The sequence below is a fragment of the Beta vulgaris genome, chromosome 5 (genome assembly GCF_026745355.1).
Source record: "Beta vulgaris subsp. vulgaris cultivar EL10 chromosome 5, EL10.2, whole genome shotgun sequence".
Lineage (NCBI taxonomy): Eukaryota > Viridiplantae > Streptophyta > Magnoliopsida > Caryophyllales > Amaranthaceae > Beta > Beta vulgaris.
Window position 1 is genome coordinate 16,405,335 of NC_079206.1, and position 21,491 is coordinate 16,426,825.

General features: G+C 37.5%; 1 protein-coding gene across 1 annotated transcript; it reads right to left on the minus strand.

Moving 5' to 3' along the window:
- Positions 1-169: 169 nt before the first annotated feature.
- LOC104892918 (putative late blight resistance protein homolog R1B-17) lies at positions 170-14,226 on the minus strand. The gene is given in 5 exon segments (XM_048644812.2): positions 170-2,019; positions 2,123-2,752; positions 2,755-2,762; positions 13,422-13,514; positions 13,516-14,226. Coding segments are annotated over 5 exon segments (2,682 nt in total). The 5' UTR covers positions 13,866-14,226; the 3' UTR covers positions 170-418.
- Between the last annotated feature and the right edge of the window lie 7,265 nt (positions 14,227-21,491).

The window sequence follows — 21,491 nt, forward strand, 5'->3', positions numbered from 1 at the left end:
ATCACCCAACTTTATTTGTAAAGTTCGATGAACAGTTTGTAAATAACTAGATACCTTGTTATCATAAAACGTTATTTTCTTCTGCCTTTGTTTTTCCTTTAACCCTAGCATGAAGGTTTGGATGTGAATCTTTTTTTTTAATATAATAATAATAAAGGACACAAATCAATAAAAAGTGTAGGGAACATCCAATTTAATTGAACTTGCAAGTTCCAACAATATCAAGTTAAAACGAAGTACTTAATCAATCACAACACCAAAACCAGAAAAGCAAAAGCATATGGCTCTCTTTGCCAGCCTTGTGGTCCTACTTAGCTCGAATCCGAAAAAGAGCCAGTGGCTTCAGGAATCGGATGGTGCAAAACAAAAATACAAAGAACATGAGCAGCCAAGCAGTTGTGCTTCTGGATAGCAGGAATTAGACGAGGTCACAGTCGTGTTTTGGAGGATAGATGGAAACCTGAAGTGACCTACCAATACCATTGTTGTTTTTCTGAATTTGTCTGGCACAAGCAGCTACAACAGGGTTGGCCATATGAATATCGATCAGTTGGAGGGTAGAGATATCTGCTAGGCTAGATGAAAGTCCCTCAAGACGGTCACAGAACTTGAGAATGAGTTTCTTAAGTGAAGGAAAATGATAATTGGAGGCCTCCCACTTCTGTAAATTAGTTCTTCCAAGATAGAAGACTTCAAGAGTGCGAAATCCATCATCTTTAGGCTTCCAATACTTGCCCATGAATGCATTTTCCTTGATCTTAAGCATGACAAGGTTGGGCAACATCCCAAGTATGTCCATGTGCTCCCAGCTAAGCATTGTATCAGTTACAGTTAAGTTCCTTAGGTTTGGTGGGAATTTGTTATGACCAGGAAAGTGGCTAATTTTACTTCGAGCATTTGAAGACACATCACCATAAATTTTCAGTGTTTCAAGGTATTTCATGGTAGCAAGTGCTTCAAAGGTACTAACTCCTCCTCCTTGTGGGGGAATAATTAGCTCTTCCAGTTTGCCGCGAATGCCCAGTTTGGTCACAGTTGGAATTCTAGCCAAGAACTCACTCGTGCAACTATCAGCTGATATTGAAGTAAGTGTTTTGATATGGGAAGGACCTTGATGATTTTGCTTCTTTGTTTTGGAGCTGGGACGCATAACAAAGTTAGCCGACACATTTGTATGCAGATGCCTAAGTTGAAACATTTTCCATATGTCTGCTCTAATATCAAGCGAATTTCCTGATATTACCTTGATCATGAGAATCTGCATATTCCACAGCTTTGACATGTCCGGTGGAAGAACCGTGAAAGTGATGGCCATAGCAATGTATCTGAGCTGAACAAGTCCGAGCAATTCCCTGGGGAAGCGCTCGAAAATTATGGATGTAACATCTAATATCCTGAGCAGTTGGAAGGCCCTTGGTATGAAAGATATATGCTCCATTGGCAATCTAACTTCTTCAACAGCCATTGATACAAATGAGCGTGTACGGGCAGCCGTGAGGTTTGATTGAACGCAGTCCAAAATATACGAGTGTATACCAAGGCGACGACACATACTAATTGCACCTGCTGTACTTTTAAAAGCTACCAACTCCTCTGGGTCTTTAATCACATTGAAAAGATTTTCTTCCTCAGCCTCTTGCTTGCACAGATCATGCATCATGTCATGAATGCGACACATCTTTATTCGGCCATCATGTGTCCTCTTTGGTGCGAGCACCAAATTTTTGTCAACAAGCTCCTCCAAATAGTCTGCAGCAGTTTCCTCTAAGCTTTCTCTGTTTTTGTACTCAATAAAGCCCTCCGCAATCCACAATAAGATCACCTTTCTGGCAGGAATCTCAAAGTTTTCCGGAAAAACTCCAAAGTATAGAAAGCATACCTTCAGATGATCGGGAAGGTTATCGTAACTTAACCTCACGACCTGTTTGCATTGTTCCTGATCCCTTGTCACATATTGACTCACCTTGTTTGCAATCTTAGTCCACCAGCTTAGGTCACTTGTTTTCTTTAGAAGAATACCTGTAAAATTGATCAACAAATTTGTGCTATATCATATTCCAATATTGTTCCCATCTACGAAGTTGCTACAATAATAATGCTACATACAAGATCAAAAGTGTACCTGCAATGATCACTACAGCAAGTGGTAGGCCATCACACTTAACAGCAATTTCTTGTGCAACCGTTTTAAACGTTTGAGGACATGCTTCTTTCCGGAAAACCTTTCTCGTAAGCAGCTCTAAACATTCATCATTTGTCAAGAAACGGAGTTTATAGAGGCCAATTATCTGAGCACGCTCCGCAACCTCGTTATGTCGACTTGTTAACAGGATTCGACCACCTGAATGTTTTGGGAAGGCAACACTGAGGTCCGTCCATGCTTCTGGAGTCCACACATCATCCATGACAACAAAAAACTTTGTATGTTTTTCCAATTTGCATCGAACTTCTTTCGCCAAATCATCAGCATCAAGCTCATGCATTTGTTGAGATAGTGTCCCGCCTGAAATATCTCTTAATATATTCAAGAACACTTCCTTTCTAGTGTACTTCTTAGAGACATAAACCCATGACCGAACCATGAAGTCGAACTCCAACTTACGATCGGTGTATATTTTGTTAGCCAATGTTGTCTTCCCAAGACCAGGCATGCCAACGATTGTGACAATTTTCAGGTCTTCTGACCCTTCATTGAGTAACTTTATTACATTTTGAGCTTCAACGTCGAAACCTACCACATCGTCTTTCTCCACCACCGGAAGCTATTCAAAATTAAAGAAATTACTAGTTGATATTAAATGTTAACCATGAAAATAAATGCATAAGACAAAGCATAATTCTACTGGTCTCATATAAACACATTTTTGTAATCCCTTTTTTTTCTCAAGGTATATGATTCCGTGGAAAACAGAAAGCATTCTTAGGCAGAATTATAAAGATTGTAGCATAATGTCTCTATTTCATTCATTCTTCTTGATTGTTTCTTACAACCTTAACTGAGCCTTATATAGACTTGAGCACGCTAGGGAAACTTCCTAGGAAACTGCCAAGAATAACAGCTATAAAGCTGAGCTGGAGGCTTTAATTACAAAGAGACAAAATAGAAGATATCATAGTACATAGTACATAGTACACTGACCATTAGTACTAGGCACTGCATAGGTAGTGGAGACATTTCATTCTGTGCACCCACACACTCACACCAAGGAAGGCAGTCATTCCTTGTTGGTGCTTTTCACTCCCCCTTAAGCTAAGAGTGAGGGTGGAGATTGAACTCCTAGCTTGGACAACAGAAACTGATGCTATTCTGTAGTCAATACTTTAGTGAGAACATCAACAATTTGTTGACTTGTAGACACATAGGTGGGATTGATTTGTCCTTCTTCAGCCACCTTCTCCTTGATGAAATGACAATCAATTCCAACGTGCTTTGTCTTCTCATGGTGCACATGGTTGGCTGCAATGGCCAAGGCTGCTTGATTATCACAGAAAATTGGTGTGCTTCCCGACTCTTTGATTCGAATCTCTTTGAGTAGTTGTTTTACCCAAATTACTTCAAATATAGTCATTGCTAGAGATCTATACTCAGCCTCAGTTGCAGATCTTGCAACCATAGTTTGCTTTTTAGACTTCCAAGCTATGGGAGAATGGCCTAGGAGAATGCAAAACCCTGTGGTGGATCTTCTAGTGTTAGGACATCTTGCCCAGTCACTATCACAGTAGGCTTGAAGCTTAGCAGCAGACTTAGAAGCCAGAAGTATGCCCTGATCTAGAGAGCCAGCCAGATATCTTAATACTCTTTTTGCAGCCTGGTGATGTACTGAAGTAGGGCTACGCATCAATTGACTCAAGACATGGGTCTGGTGAGTGTTAAATAAATCAACTTCCCAATTAACCTTTGATATGTTTCAGGTCGTGTCAAAGGCTCACCAGAGGTAGAGAGTAGTTTAACATGAGTGTCCATAGGCAACTTGAGTGGTCTACACTGAGTGAGTTTGTATTCTTCTAGCATATCTTGGACATACTTTCTTTGTGAGAGGAAGATGCCCTGAGAGGTTTTGTCTACTTCAATCCCAAGGAAATACCTTAATTCACCCATGTCTTTCATCTTGAATTTTATGTTGAGAAACTATTTTGCTTGTTTTATACACCCCAGATTGTTGCCAGTCACAATCAAATCATCAACATATGCCAAAATGGTAGTGAATGAGGTTGCTTCTTTCTTGGTAAAGAGGGAGTGATCTGATTTTGATTGAACAAAACCATCAGCCTTCAATACTGAGCTCAGTTTTGCAAACCACTGTCTAGGGGCTTGCTTGAGTCCATAGAGAGGTTTCAAGAGCTTGCATACTCTTGTCTTTGTATCATTGTGAGTGTGAATTTATTTTTCCAACCATGTGTTAAATCTGAATCCCTCTCCTTCATATCCAGGAGGGAAGGTCATGAACACAGTTTCTTCTAACTCACTATGTAAAAAAGCATTTTTTTACATCTATTTGGTGATTATACCATCCCTGTATTGCAGCAACAGCCAGCAGAGACCTTATGGTTGTCATCTTTGCAACTGGAGCAAGGGTCTCTCTATAGTCAAGACCATACTATTGTCTGTTACCAAGAATGACAAGCCTTGATTTGTACCTTGTACTCTCTCTGTGTGGATCATATTTAGTTGTATAAAGCCACTTGCACCCTATTGCCTGCTTTCCTGGTGGCAGGTCAGTGATCAACCAAGTATTGTTTCCTTCAAGTGCTTCCAACTCTTCATTCATAGTTTGTAGCCAGTAACTGTGCTTTATAGCCTGTTTAAAATGTCTTGGATCAGGTGCTTTGCTCACATTACTCAGTAAGCAAGTGTATTGACTACTAACAGCAGTTATGCCTACTTTTTGTACACAATTGGCACTAACTTGAGAATCTGAGTGCCATGTAGGAGCTTTATGGTCTCTTGTGGACCTTCTCTGAACAACCTGAGTATATTGTTCTTCTTCAACTTGCTCTACCACTTGTTCTTCCACTTCTTCTCTTCTGGTTAACACAGGTTCACCTTCATCACTATCATTCCATGATTGAGCTTTACCTAACTCTACATTTGGTTGAGATGATACTGAGTGAAATATATGATATGGATATACAGATTCATATAATCTTACATCCCTTGATACAAAGGACACTCCTGTGAGAAGGTTGTGCATTTTGTATCCCTTTTGAGTATGTGAGTACCCAATGAAGATACATGGAACACCCCTAGCTTGAAACTTGTCTTTTCTTTTCTCAGGATTGTAAGCAAAGGCTAAACACCCAAAGGACTTTATGAAAGTGTAGTTAGGTACCTTTCCATAGAGAACTTCATAAGGACTTTTTCCTCTATTTACATCAGTTGGCAACCTGATTGTGATGTAAGTGGCTGTCATAACACAGTCCCCCCAAAATTGCAGAGGTAGACCAGCTTGGAATCTTAAGGCTCTTGTCATTTCAAGAACATGTATGTGTCTCCTTTCAGCCCTCCCATTCTGCTGTGGTCTATCAGGACAAGAAGTTTGATGTATTATACCCAGTTTGTCAAAGAATGGCTTACATTTCTTATCTTCAAACTCTAGGGCATTATCTGATCTTATGATCTTTACACTTTTATTGAACTGAGTTCTAGCCATGTTTACAAACCTTTGTATGGCATCAAAATGCATAAGATTTCAGTTTCAACAAGTGTATCCATGTTACTCTTGACTTATTATCCACCAGAGTGAGGAAATACCTAAATTTCCCTTTATAACTTACCTTATATGGCCCCAAGTATCCATATGTATAAGTTCAAACACATCTTCTGCTCTAGAGTCACTTATTCCATAAGGCAACTTAGTGAATTTTGCCAGTGGACGAGTCATACACACTTCTGACTTCTTACTTCTTACTTCTTACATCAAGATTCTCAATCAGAGCAATACTTTTCATTGGTGCATGCCCAAGTCTATGATGCCACAATGTTGCTTTACTACGCTTTGGGACATCTCTTAACACACTAGGCACTTCAGAGCATGTGTGAACAGTCATGTCTGTCTTCCCTTTTTGTGCACTCACAATGTTAAGGGTCTGGTCTTTAAGCTTCTTTAGAGTACTTTCTACAGGCTTATTAATAAGATAATAGAGACCATTATTCTCCCCCTTTCCCACACCCTTTACCTCATTCTTTTCACAATCATGTATTATACGATACTTGTGAAAGAATGCAACTTTGCAGTTCATGTTTTCACACAACTTATATATAGATAACAAGTTATGTTTAAAGGCATGGATGTATAGAACATGTTTAAGATTCACACCATTCAAGAGTAAAATAGTATCAATGTGAGAGATTTTAGAAGTCTCACCTGTGGGTAGGTTTATGAGTGATGCACTTCTGCATTCATGAGCACTTCCTAAGAGAGAATAAGTGCCAGTCATATGGTCTAAGGCACCAGAATCCAAGATCCACTCATTTTTTCCTGAGTTAGCAAAGTAACATGAAACTATGCCTGAAAAACTATAATCCATCTCTTCATCTGTATCTCCTCCTTTAGATGGAGGTGGGAGTAATCTTAGAAGATGTTCCAGCTGTTGTGCTGTAATGGTGGTGGATGAGCTTGCTGTAGACACTGCATCCTGTTGAGCAGTAGCAACAACTTTTACTCCACTTTGTTTTCCTTCTTTGTTCATTTCTGCTGCCCAGTGGTTTTCAACTTTCCTTTACCCGCACCTTGATACTTCGTTTTATTAGGTTTTGCAGGAAAGTCTATTACAAACCAACAGCCATCCTTAGTGTGTCCTGTTTTTCCACACATTGTACATTGATTGAGGACCTGAGTGTTGTTATTGGCTCCCCCTGAGCCATTAGAGAACATGGCAACAATGTCATTTTCTTCGTTAACCTGGCCCAACTTCTCTCTAAGCTTCTTCTTGCTCCAGATAACTACATGTTATTTCAACATTAGGTAATGTACCCATCATGAGTAAATTACTCCTTTGTGTTCCATAGGGCTCATCAAGTCCATTCAGAAACTAAAAAAGTTTATGTTCTTCTTGTTGCTGAGTCAGGACTTCCATAAACTTTGTGATTTCTGCACTCACATTTGTTATGGGAGGTAAAGTAGTGAGAGCTTCAAGCTCTTCCCAGGAGCATTTCATACGAGTGTAATACTCACTAATCTCTCTTCCTTGCTGTTTGGTTTCATAAATCTCTTTACAGAGTTTATATTTTCTAGTGCCATTTATAAGTGAGAATCTCTTCTCAAGTTGGTTCCATATTTCTCTTGAATCACTAACAAACATGATGGACTTCTTGATTGATTCATTCACAGAACCAAGAATCCAAGATATGATCATGTTGTTACATGTGTCCCAGGCATCTTGCTTAACTGCATCTTTCTTATCTCTTTTTATTACTCCTGTAATAAACCCTAACTTCCTTTTGGAAGCTAATGCTATCTCCATAGAACTTTTCCAAGATCTGTAATTTAAAGATCCTTGGAGTTTATCTATGAATGTGAAGTTGTTCCCGTATGAGGGATGAAGATATAATGGATTTGTTTGTTCTATTACAGTAGGAGTAGATGAAGCCACAATTTAAGCAACCAGATTTAGTTAAAACAAGAAAAAATTTGTGATGTGTTTGAGAAGAATGTAATATGAGTGAGATTTAAAGAGATGTGCTCTGATACCATGAAAACATTCTTAGGCAGAATTATAAAGATTGCAGCATAATGTCTCTATTCCATTCATTCTTCTTGATTTTTTCTTACAACCTAAACTGGGCCTTATATAGACTTCAGCACACTAGGAAAACTTCCTAGGAAACCGCCAAGAATAACAGCTATAAAGCTGAGATGGAGGCTTTAATTACAAAGAGACAAAATAAAAGATATCCTAGTACATAGTACACTGACAGTTAATACTAGGCACAGTTGCATAGGTAGTAGAGACATTTCATTATGTGCACCCACACACTCACCCCAAGGAAGGCAATCATTCCTTGGTGCTTTTAAAAAACAAATAGGTAAATTTTATAGGGTTGGTAATTAAGATATAAGATTAAATCTCGTCTATATTATGATTTACCTTTTTAAATAATTGTGTTCTTAGCTTTCTTAAATCATTATGTCTCTTTTTAATATGACGAGTTCAGTTTCTAATATAATGGACCACATTTTTGTGTGAAGCTACTCAGTTCCAACAAATGGGTAACCTTTTAGGATATATAGGACGATGACTTTCATCATTTTCGTTAAGATGATCCATCTATTATTTACTATTATTATTATTTACTATTTTTATTATTATTATTATTATTATTTACTATACATTGTATAAGGAGATACAATGTATAGTGCATTACAGGAGCAACATGTGTCAGTCCACCAAGTGGAGTGACAGAGATATGGCTTGGTTAGCTAATCTGTAAGTAGGGGCTATTCTGGCCTTGCGTTTCTTTTCCCTAATTGGGAAGATAGGTTGTATGGAGTGAAGCATCAATATACTTTCTTTACTTACCAAAAAAAAGCTAAGAGTTTCATCTTTGACATAAAAATGATCAAAATTTGTAAGAAATTTCAAACCACAAACTCTTATTTAATGTGTCATTATTGATCGTATATATCGTCAAGCTAGCTAGAGCTTCTAATAGTAACAAACTAGTTTGTAGGGTCGACTATGTCATGGATACTTGTATTTATCATTATTAATAATTTACTTTACAATAATATTACCAAATATCATTTGATTTAGTGGTTAAGACTTTAGTATATAAACTTGAAGGTCATGAAATCAAATCATATACAATACATTTACTAATTTTTTTTGTTGTATATAGATCATTTGTACTGAAAAAAAACTAAGGGGGAGAGCTACGTATCGCCGTTCATTGGTTAAGAACACCTTTTAATGTATTAGTATAGATTTTAATTTCATTTATTTTTATAAAGAGTGGATATTTGCAATAAGTCTAATTGAATTGGCGATAAGCATTAGAAATCTTAGTTTTAATACTTTAAATCTTATTATTAGAAATTTGTAATACTTTTATATTAGAAAAAGAAATGGATAAAAAACTGTGTAAAAATGATTTTTAATCCAAAACCACCCTTAACTTAGAGCTTCAATAAACCATTCCCTAATCTTTAATTATACATATTTTTTTACTACCATATCTCTCTGAATAATTTTGATTTTCACAATATACCCTCCAACTTTTCAAAATTCACCATATACCACTCAATTTCTTTGAAACTTACAATATACTTTTAGTGACTAACGAATGACAACTGTCTTTAGTCATTAACCCCTAGTTATATTACGAAACCCTAATTGACGTCTACTGATCCATTAATCATAATTGACCACCAATGAAATAACACATATGGTGCTTTTATCTCTATTCTTCCATATAACTCTCTTCCCTTTCTTTAAACATAAATATTGTTTCAATGGTAATCTATTAAGATAAATGGGTCAAATAGGAGTTAATTAGTAGTAACAACATCAAGCGTTAATGATAAAAAAAATTGATAGTTATTCATTATTGAGGGTATATGGTGAGTTTTAGAGATATTGAAGGGTATATGTTGAATTTTGAAAAGTTGGAGGATACACGGTGAAAAATCAAATTACTCAAAGATATGTGGTGAAAATCCAACATTTATAACTATTAATTATTGTTCACTTCAAAATTCACAACCAAAAAACCAATGCAGTTAAGATAAGGACATTTAATCTTTTGTGACTAGGGATGTCACTGGGTAATGACCCTACCCGAATCCGTGGATTCAAATCCGTTTTTAGCAGATCTGGATCCTTAAATTTTGGACTCAACAAATCTGAGTAGGATTTATTTGGCTCCTAGTTTTTTAAAACAGATCTAGATCAGGTCCTAAATTATCACCCGGATCCGGATCCGTTTACCATAGATCAAATTATTTCATGGATTGGATTGCACTTGATTGTCTACGGCTCTATTGCGTGTGCTCGAGGTAGAAGTTTTGTATAAATGTATCGCAATCCTTTTTTAAAATTTATTTTAAAATATATAATTCAAAAGGGTAAAACTTAAAACCCTAAAACACAATGCTCAAGTTGTTACAAACTTATATTTAATTTTACGATTTTTTCACCAAATACCCCCGACAAATTAAAAAATTCACCACATACCCTCAATGTTTGAAAAATTCATCATGTACCCTTGGTTTCTCGAAAACGTGCACCAAATGCCCTTTTTTTAACTTTCGTTAACTCACTGTTAGCTTTATTTACCATTTTGTCATTTTTAACCCTATCTCTATTCTAACCCTAATCTAACTCTAACCTGGATCCTAATCTAACCCACCCTAACCCTCCCTTCCACCCCACTCCAGCCCCTCGATCTCCCTCCCCATCCACCTCAGGCCAATGCCCCACCCTCCCCCTCCCCTCCACTTCATGCCAACCCCCACCCTCCCGTCCCCTCCCCTCCACCACCCAATCATTTCGCCGGAAAATATCTCTCTCTCCTCTGTTTTTCCCAAAGAAATCGTGCACCACACCACTGCACCACCAACCCCTCACCCTTCCTCTGCGGAAATCGAGCCAACTAAGCCCATTTTTCACGCCTCTCTCTCCTCTATTTTTTGAGGGTGGTGTTGAGACAATTATCATTGTTGTTGATGTTGGCTGGGGAATTCGACGGGGAAGGGGAGGGGGAACTCGATGGGGAGGGAGTGGGGGACGGGTAACGGCGGTGTTGGGGGAGGGTGGGAGATGGGTTGCAGTGGTGGAGTGGAGAAGAGGGGGAGGTTTGGGGAAATGAGAGAGAAGATGTTTGATGATGCGGTGGTGGAGGTTTGGTATGGTGAGGTGGTGACCATCTGGTGTGGCGGCATGTGATGCGGTGGTGGCAGTTTGAGGCTAGGCTGGACTGGGGTGGGGTGGGGTTGGGTGGGGGAGGGGGAGGGTGGGGGTTGGGCTGGCAGGGGGGTTAGGGTTTGGGTGGGTTAAGGTTTACATGTTAGAATTAGGGTTTAATGATGGCAAAATCGTAAATAACGCTAACGGTGAGTTAACGGAAGTTAAAAAAAGGGCATTTTGTGAAATTTTTGCGAAAACTCAAGGGTATATGGTGAAATTTTGGAACATTGAGGGTATATGGTGAATATTTTAATTTGTCGAGGGTATTTGGTGAAAAAATTGTTAATTTTAATAAATAATCTAGATGCAACATTGTAAATTATATTTTAATTGCTTGTAATAATTCAACCATTACTGAACATTGTTATTTATTTGGGTCAAACTATTAATGTTATTTATGTTTGAATTTGTTGTATTAAGGTTGATGCTTGATTACTTCAACTCGACAAATGAAAATGCTAAATAGCATTGTGAAAATTATGGTTGTTTAAAGAAAACAAGTTCTGATCCGTTTTGGACCCCGAATGTGTAGGATCCATTAAATGTGGATTTGAATTCTCAATTTTATTATGCAGTGGATCCAGGTAGGATATAGATCCATGCTTGAAAAATGAATCTGGGTCTTAAAGGATCCGGTCAAGAACCTACCTGTTGACATTGCCACTTGTGACAAATGAAAATAGTCTAAGGCACATAGTATGGAGTAATTCAACAATCATACATACAAATTAAATTATGTGATAAACAATTAAAATTAAGTCTTAAGCTATGAACAATTTCAAGTTCATGTAATTGATAAAGTAATAAGATTTTGTAATTCAAATAGTATTATATACTTTAGTGTACTATCAAAAACATAATTGATTGGATGAAGAGGACCTCCCAATGAGGGTCCGAAGAGAGTTGGCGTGAAGAAAATCGGGTTGCAGATTAGTTTGCTAATCATGGTGTGGATGAAACTGAAAAGATTATCATTCATCATATTCCCCCTCCCCCACCCCAAATCTTCAGCATATCTTGGAGGAAGACATTTGTGGCGTTGCTTGGCCTCGTTTAGTTCCTAATTAGTTTGGTAATTTTGCTTTTTGTTCTTTGTTTTGTTTTTCCTTTATTTCCTTTTGTTGGGGTTGTGCCTCTCTTTAGCACCGAAAAAAAAGAAAAAAAAAAAACATATTTCATTGGATTATAAGATCAACAAATCGAATTAAGCTTCTAAGCTCTAAATTTTAATCGAAGTAGAAATGTAATACTAACCATTCATATAAAAAGCATAACTCAATCGCTATTTACCACCCGTATTTATTAAAAATCGACCGTATTTTTTCCTTGAAATGACACACATACCCCTCCCCTTACACCCCTCTCTTACTCCTTCATCTCTCATCCAACTTCACCTCACTCCATCTCTCAGACCTCAACCACCAGTTTACCACAACTGACAGACCACCACCACCGATGGACAACTACCACCGCCGGACTCACACTCGCGCACCACCACCACCGTAGACCACCACCATTGCGAACCACCACTATCGGAGTGTCACCTCACTATCGCGAACAACCACCAACGAAATTTAGTTAGTCTTTTAAAAAAAATTCCGCCACCAAGGAAAAGGTTTTTATCGTTTCCTCCATGGAGGAAACGAAGATCTGTTTCGTTTTCTCGGTGGAGGAAACAAAAAAGAAAAAATTGGTGGTCTCACGGTGATGTTGATGTTGCCTCTGTCATGGTAGTTGAAACGGTGGTGGTGGTTTCGGTGGTGGTGTTTGTTATGGTGGTTGGGGTGAGGTGAGAGAAAGTGAGAGTGAGAGTAAGAGTAGGAGAGTGAAAGTGAGAGTGAGAGTAGGAGAGAGAGAGTAAGACTAATGAATATACATAGGGGTAGTTTAGGGGAGAATCATGTGGGAGGCCAATGGTTGGAGCTTCCACCTCCCAACTTCATGGTCGGAAGTTCGATTCTCATCAACCCCATATTTGGGGTGTTTGTGTGCATTTATTCTTCTAGGTATAAATTCCATGTTTCCAGTCTCTGGAAGTTTCTTTATGGGTTGGGATCCCCTTCTTATCCCCGAACTCGTGAGGGCTGAGCATGCTTGGGCTAGTTAAATACCGAGTAAAAAAAAGGGGTAGTTTAGGAAAATTTTGAAAAAAATACGGGCGATTTTTAGTAAATACGGACGATTATGGATTGTAGAATGTAAAATCGAGAAGGAAAATTTAACGACGGTTGTACTAGTACACTCTAGTATCGACAATACTCCCTCTGTATTTTTTTTATCTTTCTCACTTAGAATCTGGACACTATTCACAATTAAGAGAATCTTTTAGATTTTTTTTTCAATATATAAGAAAAAATATAGTCATTTGGGTTTGATTCGTCTCAATTAATACTTTATTAATATTTAATTATTATATTTTTACTAATATATAATAAAAAATATTTAATATATAATAAGTGCATCGACAAATTTACAAAGTCGAAATAAAAATGATAAAAAAAATAGAGAGCGAGTACCTTTTTTTCCTTTGGCCGTCTGTGGGAAGATTCAGTGTCTTGAAGTGACAAAGACCTAAAAGCAACTTCAAATAAACCGTGAACTTTTTTGACGTCATCACTGATGGAAGCGATCTCCTCACCAATGGTAGCGAGCTTGGGCAAGTGGATGATGGCACCAAGAAGCCGCTTGGCGAAAGTTTCGTGCTGAATGGCGGCACGGCTGACATAGGACTCGACAGCGTCCTCAGCTTTGTAGGTCACGTCTCTGATCTGCTTGATCAGCTCTTTGATGGACTCAGTTTTATTCTCACTTTTGTTGCAGTCTTTAAGAAATGCCTTGAACATGTCAAGGTCTTTTCTTAGTGTCTCTATGTCACCTTTCACTCGGATGATTAGCTCCACTTTATGAGCTATCAACTGTAGAATGTTTTGGATGAGAAAATCAACTGCTGCTGATGCCATCTTTGCACTGGTGCACGGTGCACCCTCCTATGAGTGACGTTGACTTCTGTGTGTTCACCTTGGAGCTCGATACATAATACAGATTGTGGATATCTATGTAGAATTACTCGGTCTATTTGAATTCATTAAACTATCTTAACCAGAGGAAGAAGGTATAGACAAACACCTAGACTCCTAAAGGGTTGTGCGTGATAGTTTTTAGAGTAGAGAGGAGATTGAATAAAATATGGAGAAGTTTTGCATTAAACTTGCTCAATTAATCTCAATACAATAAGTGTCTTTTATAGGCTTACAATAAAAAGTAACTAACCTAAAAGTTAACCACACTATTAAGTAGTGAAAAACATGTCCTATACCATATCCTCCATAACTACTATTCACTAATCACATTTTAATTATAAAATAAATTACCCACAAACTTACTACTAGCCACTAATCCAAATTGTTAGGAAAATCATTTGACTACTTTTGGAGCATAATCCAACACACCCCTTTGCTCCAAAAGTTGTAGCAGCCATTTGTAACATCCTATTTTGCATCATATCGAACCCACTTTGTCAACATTTCAATATGTTGATGCACATTATCACCAACATTTTTAATTTTTTGGTTGATGCACATTATCGCCAACTTCACATTTTTGATGCACTTCTCACCAATCACATTTTCGGAGCACTTCTCTCACCACGACCTTGTGAAGCACTTCTCTTCACCACGACTTTGTGAAGTGCTTCTCTTCACCACGACCTTGTGAAGTGCTTCTCTTCACCACGACTTTGTGAAGCACTTCTCTTCACCACGACTTTGTGAAGCACTTCTCTTCACCACTTTGCATAGAATCACAAATATATATTTTTTTCAACCACTCTTGCCATGGTGGTTTGCCCTACATTTTTTTTCACTCACAAAACAGAAGATGGCCTGCAATGGCTTACTTCTTACTCTCTCTCTCTCTTTTTTTTTTTTTTTTGGCCTCCAAGGATCTAACCTAAAGCTCTTGATACCATGATAGTTTTTAGAGTAGAGAGGAGATTGAATAAAATATGGAGAAGTTTTGCATTAAACTTGCTCAATTAATCTCAATACAATAAGTGCCTTTTATAGGCTTACAATGAAAAGTAACTAACCTAAAAGTTAGCTACACTATTAAGTAGTGGAAAACAAAACATGTCCTATACCATATCCTCCATAACTACTATTCACTAATCACATTTTAATTATAAAATAAATTACCCACTAACTTACTACTAGCCACTAATCCAAATTGTTAGGAAAATCATTTGACTACTTTTGGAGCATAATCCAACAGTGCGTAATTGTACACATACACAAAGTCAATATGATGATGAGTGATGACTGACTAATCTAGTTTAATTAACCTACTCATTTAACTTATTGAATGACAGCCTAAAATATGCCGCAAACCACGGCAGCTGAAAGGCAAGTCAGGGATTATAAGATTATTATAACAACAATGAGCATGATTGAGTAATATTCTAATTCCTAACAATTGCTAATTTCCTATAATATTTTTGAGAGGAAGGATTGTATAATTTGTGTAGGGGCCACGAGCCAGCATAATAAAAGTGATTAAGAACAAGCAGTATAGATAGGAGGTTAGACTAATTGACTAGCTCTCCGACTTCCAACATGCAGCAGGGGGTCAGGGATAGGTATGGCAAATGGATGGGGCGGATGCGGTACCCCTAAATCCATACCCACCTCCACCTAAATTTTTCATACCCGCCACCTGCCCGCCAACCGTGGTGGGTACAAGTTTCCATATCCACCTCCGCCCACGTGGGTATAAGGTTATACCACACCCGCTCCACCACCCAAGTGGATATCCATTACCCACTTATACCGCCCATCACCGAGGTGGATTTTCCACCCCCCACTTGATTTATTTTCTATATATAACCTATTATATAAATTAATTATTAGAAACACCCATTTCAAAGAAAAAAAAGTACACATTCTTTGTCATACATAAAGTGCAGTAGTTCATCAACCTCAAGAACAGTTAAAAATTGTTTCAAATGACTTATTGGGCTATTGGGCTTAGTATTCATATTTCTTAATTTTATTTTTTACAATTTTTTAGATTTATGAACATAATTCTTTATTTTATAAAGGATAAATTAGTAAATATTATATGGCGCGGGGCGGATGGATATGAGGCGGAGCGGGCGGATACGGGGGGGGGGCGGATGTGACCTCATATCCACCACCTACCCACTACCCATGACGGATTTGACTTTTCATATCCATACCCACCCACTACCCACCAAAGTCATATCCATACCCGCCCCAACTGGGGCAGATGCGGTGCGAAACCCGCCAAATTATACCCACCTGCCATCCCTAATCAGGGATAGTTGATGCCAAAGTAGTGAATATGTGTAGAGCTGTCAGTTTGGCGATTATTATGATTAATCCCTTATAACTTAAAGTAACTTTCTGACCAATAAACCACACCATTACATGTTTGTAATTATTTCATATTATATATTTTTTTCTAAATTATTATACATGTTATATTATAATTTATAAGTTTGTAACTTTTTTAAACTAAGTTTGTAACTATTATAAGTTGGTAACATGATATTATACTTTTGTAACTTTATAAAGAATAAAAATTATTTTGGTCAATAACTTTAATCAAATTGATTCAATCTTTAAATCTATATATGCTACAATCGGTATGAGTTATATATTATAAATGCCTATTTGTAACTATTATACATGTTTTATTATAACTTATAAGTTTCTAACCACACTGAGTTCGTAATTATTATAAGTTGGTAACATGATATTTTATTTTTTATTTTATTTTTTTTAGGGGAAAACCCAAACGAGAGCTACTCTATTAAATCTGAACAAGCAATGTTAACAACGTTATCTGGTACATCATCCTCCCAACTACGTCAACCAAGTTCCACATGTTGGAAATGTGCTAGAAAGTGAGCAACTTTGTTGTCAGAGCATTTTATACACTAGTAGAAAAAGGACGATTTTCGTCCCCCAAGTGCGACGACACAAAAACCTGATTTGCTTCAGAGTGCAACGTAAAACAACTCCTCACAAAAATATTGAGCCCTTATCTGCGTCGCACGTTATGAAGGTGCGTTGCAAAAGGTTGATTAGCGTCGGAAGAAGAAGTTCATGCGTGAAAGTCGTATGTACGGTTTGGAGGGAGATCTTTAAGATGTGTTGGGCTAAAAATAACAAAAACAAAAATGATATTGCGTCGCATGGGTTGGAGTGCGACGCAGTAGGCTCCCAACATATAAAAAGCCCACTTTAACACTTTACCTCTCTAAAACCCTAGATCTCCGCCCACTCTTTCACTTTTCACTCCATTTCGTCCGTTCATTCTCTCCATCTTCTCACTCCATTTCGTTCGTTCTCTCAGGCCTCCCCATCACTGATCCGTTCGTTCCTTCGACCCTCCCATCGCAAGCAACTTGAAAATTCACGAGCAACACGCTCGATCCTTCGACTATCTCATCCTTCGAGCTCTCTCAATCTGTCATCTCTTTCATCCTCACCACCATGGCAAAGCAACACGCTCCATCTTCATTCAACGAGAAACGCGTTGACATCCGGCGAAGCAAAAATACGAATGGTTAGGGTTCTGATTTCAATTTTTTCTCGATTTTCATAAGAATAATAAGTCTTCTACTAATTTCGTTGCATCGTTATCATAGTCGATGAATTACATCAGTTTAGTCCTCATCTTGAATTAGGATTTTGATTTTTTTTTAATCTTTTCTCATTTCAGCAATTTCCGTATTTTGCTTAAGTATGAGACACGAACAACAATTGATAGCCAAATAGGAAGAAGAATCAGTTTTTTGATTTCAACAATTTCCATATTGTCTATAATTTTCTGTTTTGATTTTCAGTAATTTTCTCTTTTTAATTTTCTGTAAATCATGTATTTTTTTTATTTTTTTTTGTAAATGGATGATTTGGATTTTTTTTTGCAATACAACTTTTGTTTGGACACAGCGCAAATTCATTTGTGCAATACTGTAAATTTAAGTTTTTCATTCTGTTTTAGATCCTGATCTTTGAAGGATGTAGATTTTTTTAAAATAAAAAAGCCATGATTTGCGTCGCACATAGTGACGGATGCGACGCAAATTCATTTTTTTAAAAAAAATACCTGATTTGCGTCGCATATAGTGGTTTATGCGATGCAAATCACTTAAAAATGGCTGGGGTTCACAGGTCATGTGCGTCGGACATCGCGTAAGTCCGACACAAATAGCTCTTCATCTGTGTCGTTTCCTCATCCGATGTAGATCATGTCTCTCGATTTGCGTCGAGACCTGTGCCATCGGACCATTGTCCGACTTAAATGATGGTTCTAGGTTCGACGCAAATCGATGATTATGTACTAGTGATAAAAGACCAAACAATAGAATGAAAAGTACAACCATATCATCAATAACAAGGGAAAAATCACTGAACTCAGATGTAACGCTTCTCGATGCTTGGATGACCATGAGGCAATAACTCTCTACCACCAGCTTCGAAGCTCCGAGCTTTATCCCCCATTGAACGCATGTCACCACTACCTTAGTTTCCACTATTCACACCTCCCAACTCACAACGTTGTACCGTTGCACACCCTAGTACTGCGCCCGTCTCGTCCATGCACACCAGCCCCAAGCCAGCACCCCACTCCCCAAGAAGACACCCACCGACATTAATCTTCCACCAACCTCCAGCAGGCCCCGCCAACACTGTCAGATGAACTTCATCCCTTGTCGTCCTACCTATCATTATCTCATACTCCACCTCTCTCACTTCCTTCACCATCTTCAAGCCATAGGCTAGAATACTCTCTAGCGAACCGCACTCACCCTCCGTCGTAACCTTACACTGAGCCCCCTAAATATCCCAACTCAAAGTAAGGAAAACAACAACATCCTCCCCTTCCAATTGCTTCAAACAACAACCCAACGATTCCACCGCACTCCTACACCCATCGAAGACCCAACACATCAGCAGACTTAACTCCCAAACCCTCCTAGCCAACCTACATTTATGAATATATTTATGACCCATCCCACGTGCTATCCTATGAACCATTGAGGATAGATAAGACATTAACATATGAAGAGAAGCCGTTACAGATATTAGATCATCGAGAAAAAGTATTAAGACAGAAAATAATTTCGCTTGTAAAAGTGTTGTGGTCTAATCATGGAGAAGAAGAAGCTACTTGGGAAAAGGAATATGATATGCGGGATCGATATCTACAACTATTCCAATAAGGTAAATACTTCAAGTTTTGAGGATGAAACTTCTTTTAAGAGGGGTAGAATGTAATAGCCTAAGAAAACCCTAATTCTAAAGCCTGATTATGTGTCAAAGCATGAGATTATGTTAAAATCCAAGAAACCGACCTTGTCCAAAACCCATTTCCCTCCTCCTTGGGTACCACCAGAACAGCCTATAAAAGACTGTTCTGGGTTTTCGTCTCTTTTCTCTTATTTCTTCCTCTTGGACACCCACTTTTCTCTACATAGAACTCTTCTAGACATCCATACAAAGTAGTTCAAGCTTTGGTTTCAACCTTTAGACCATAAACTCATATAGAAAACCTTGTTGAAAGATCACATAAGTTGCTGTAAGTTCAACAAATTACACCTCTTGTATTTAAGCTTAGTTTTTCATATCTACAAGCTTGTTGAAACTAATCTTTAGCATTTTATATATTCAGGGGAAGCTTTAGAAGTAGTTAATCAATTGGATTAAGGAGTTTCGTTTCCTTAAGCATCCTTAGTGAAGGTACACACTTAGTTTGGTTTTAACCTAGAGATTTCCATACCTATAGTTAAGTGATTGTCTCTTTCTAGTGTAAAGCATGTTTATGAAATGAATTTATTGATGTGTATTTTATTATGTGTATATTGAGTATATTACATGGATATATCATTTTAAGGTTCGTTGAGAGATCTTTAATTTGACCTAAACAATACTCATACACTAAATCATTATGATATGCTTCTAAATGGAATGTGTTTAGTACATGGACTTGTGTAGTAATGGAATACTAGTAATCTCTTGATAAAATATATATTTAAGTATTATTTGAGTCTCTAAGATGTAACTGGTTAAGTTCAATCAAAGTTATTATGTTAAAAACTAGTTTTAAGTATGAAAATCCTAAATCTTCTCAACCATCAAAGTAAGGATAATTGAAAAGAGTTGATAAGAGTTCTGAGTATTAAAGATGAGTTGATAAGAATTTTGAGTATTGAGGTTCAAAGTATAAATCATTAAATATCTTATTTTATACATATAAAAGTGAGGCATGAACATGCACCCGAGTTAGGGCGGGTAGAGTCCCTAACTGTTGCCTTCCAGGAAGGGCGAATTCCTGGCGTTATATAAGTCTTGCAAGCAGAACATTAAAAGGTAGGGTGACGACCCTCAATAGTTTGGAGACAGTTGGTACTGCGTGGTACCCCTCTCCATTCGCGTTCATGCCAAAGGATTGATTTTGTGAAACTATAGTAACTTAGTTAAGGGTGATTATCTGTTATTGTAACTATGTGTTAGTTTTCAAAATACACCTAAACTTGTATTTTCTATTAGACAATGTGTACTCAGCTTTGCTGATTGTTTTGTCATTTCTGTGGCTTGTCACTTGGTGGGTGGCAGAGTATGTTTTTGATGCAGGTTAGTACGAGGATATATGATGAAGGTGTTTACTTTTGTAATAGACTTTTAATAATGTAAATTACGTACTGACTTCTACATACATATATTTACATAGTTAAGCAAGTAATAGACTACTGAACTTTAGTGAGTTTTTGGTGTATGTAACCTAAGAGCTCTTATAAGAACAACTTTGTATGCATTAAGTAATGTATGGGGTGTGTTTTAGGTATTTCGATATTCTCTTCCTTATCAATTGAGAATGTCATGGTAATAGTCCACATCTTAGCTTGATAACACTTCCGTTGTGATTAAACTATGTTGATTAGGATTAGTAGGAGTTTGAGCTGTTACAGATATTGTTTAAATCTGATATTGTTTAAAAACATTAAGTTCGGCTGAGGTTAAGATACCTTATTGATTAAACTTATTTATTTTGAGGGTAGGTGAAAGTTATATTATTGATTTAACTTATTGATTTGGTTCACCTAATCTAGTTTTTCTACTAAAGATAACCTAAACAATGTGCCATGTGGGACGGCGGCTGAAAGGCAAGTCAGGGATTTAAAGATTATAATTACATCAAGTAGCCAAGTAGGTTGGGAACAACGAAGCGCATGAGTTGACCTTTAGTATTTTAATGAGGGCCGAGGGGTATTGAAATAGTATTTTTGAGAGGAATAATGGTATAATTTGTGTAGGAGCCAGTATATTGATAGGTGATTAAGAACAAGTAGCAAGTGTTAGAAGCTCCATAACGCCGTACTCTGCCGTAGGAGTCAGTGCAAAAGTAGTGAAAAGGTGCATATACTTTCTCTTTTCTGTCTTTATTGTTAGTTTGTAACCTTGCCATCTTATTCTACACTCTTTTATGTTCATTTACTCTTTCAATACTAATATGCGATTCTTATATACTGATGACAATTGACAACTGCTAATTATTGTTTT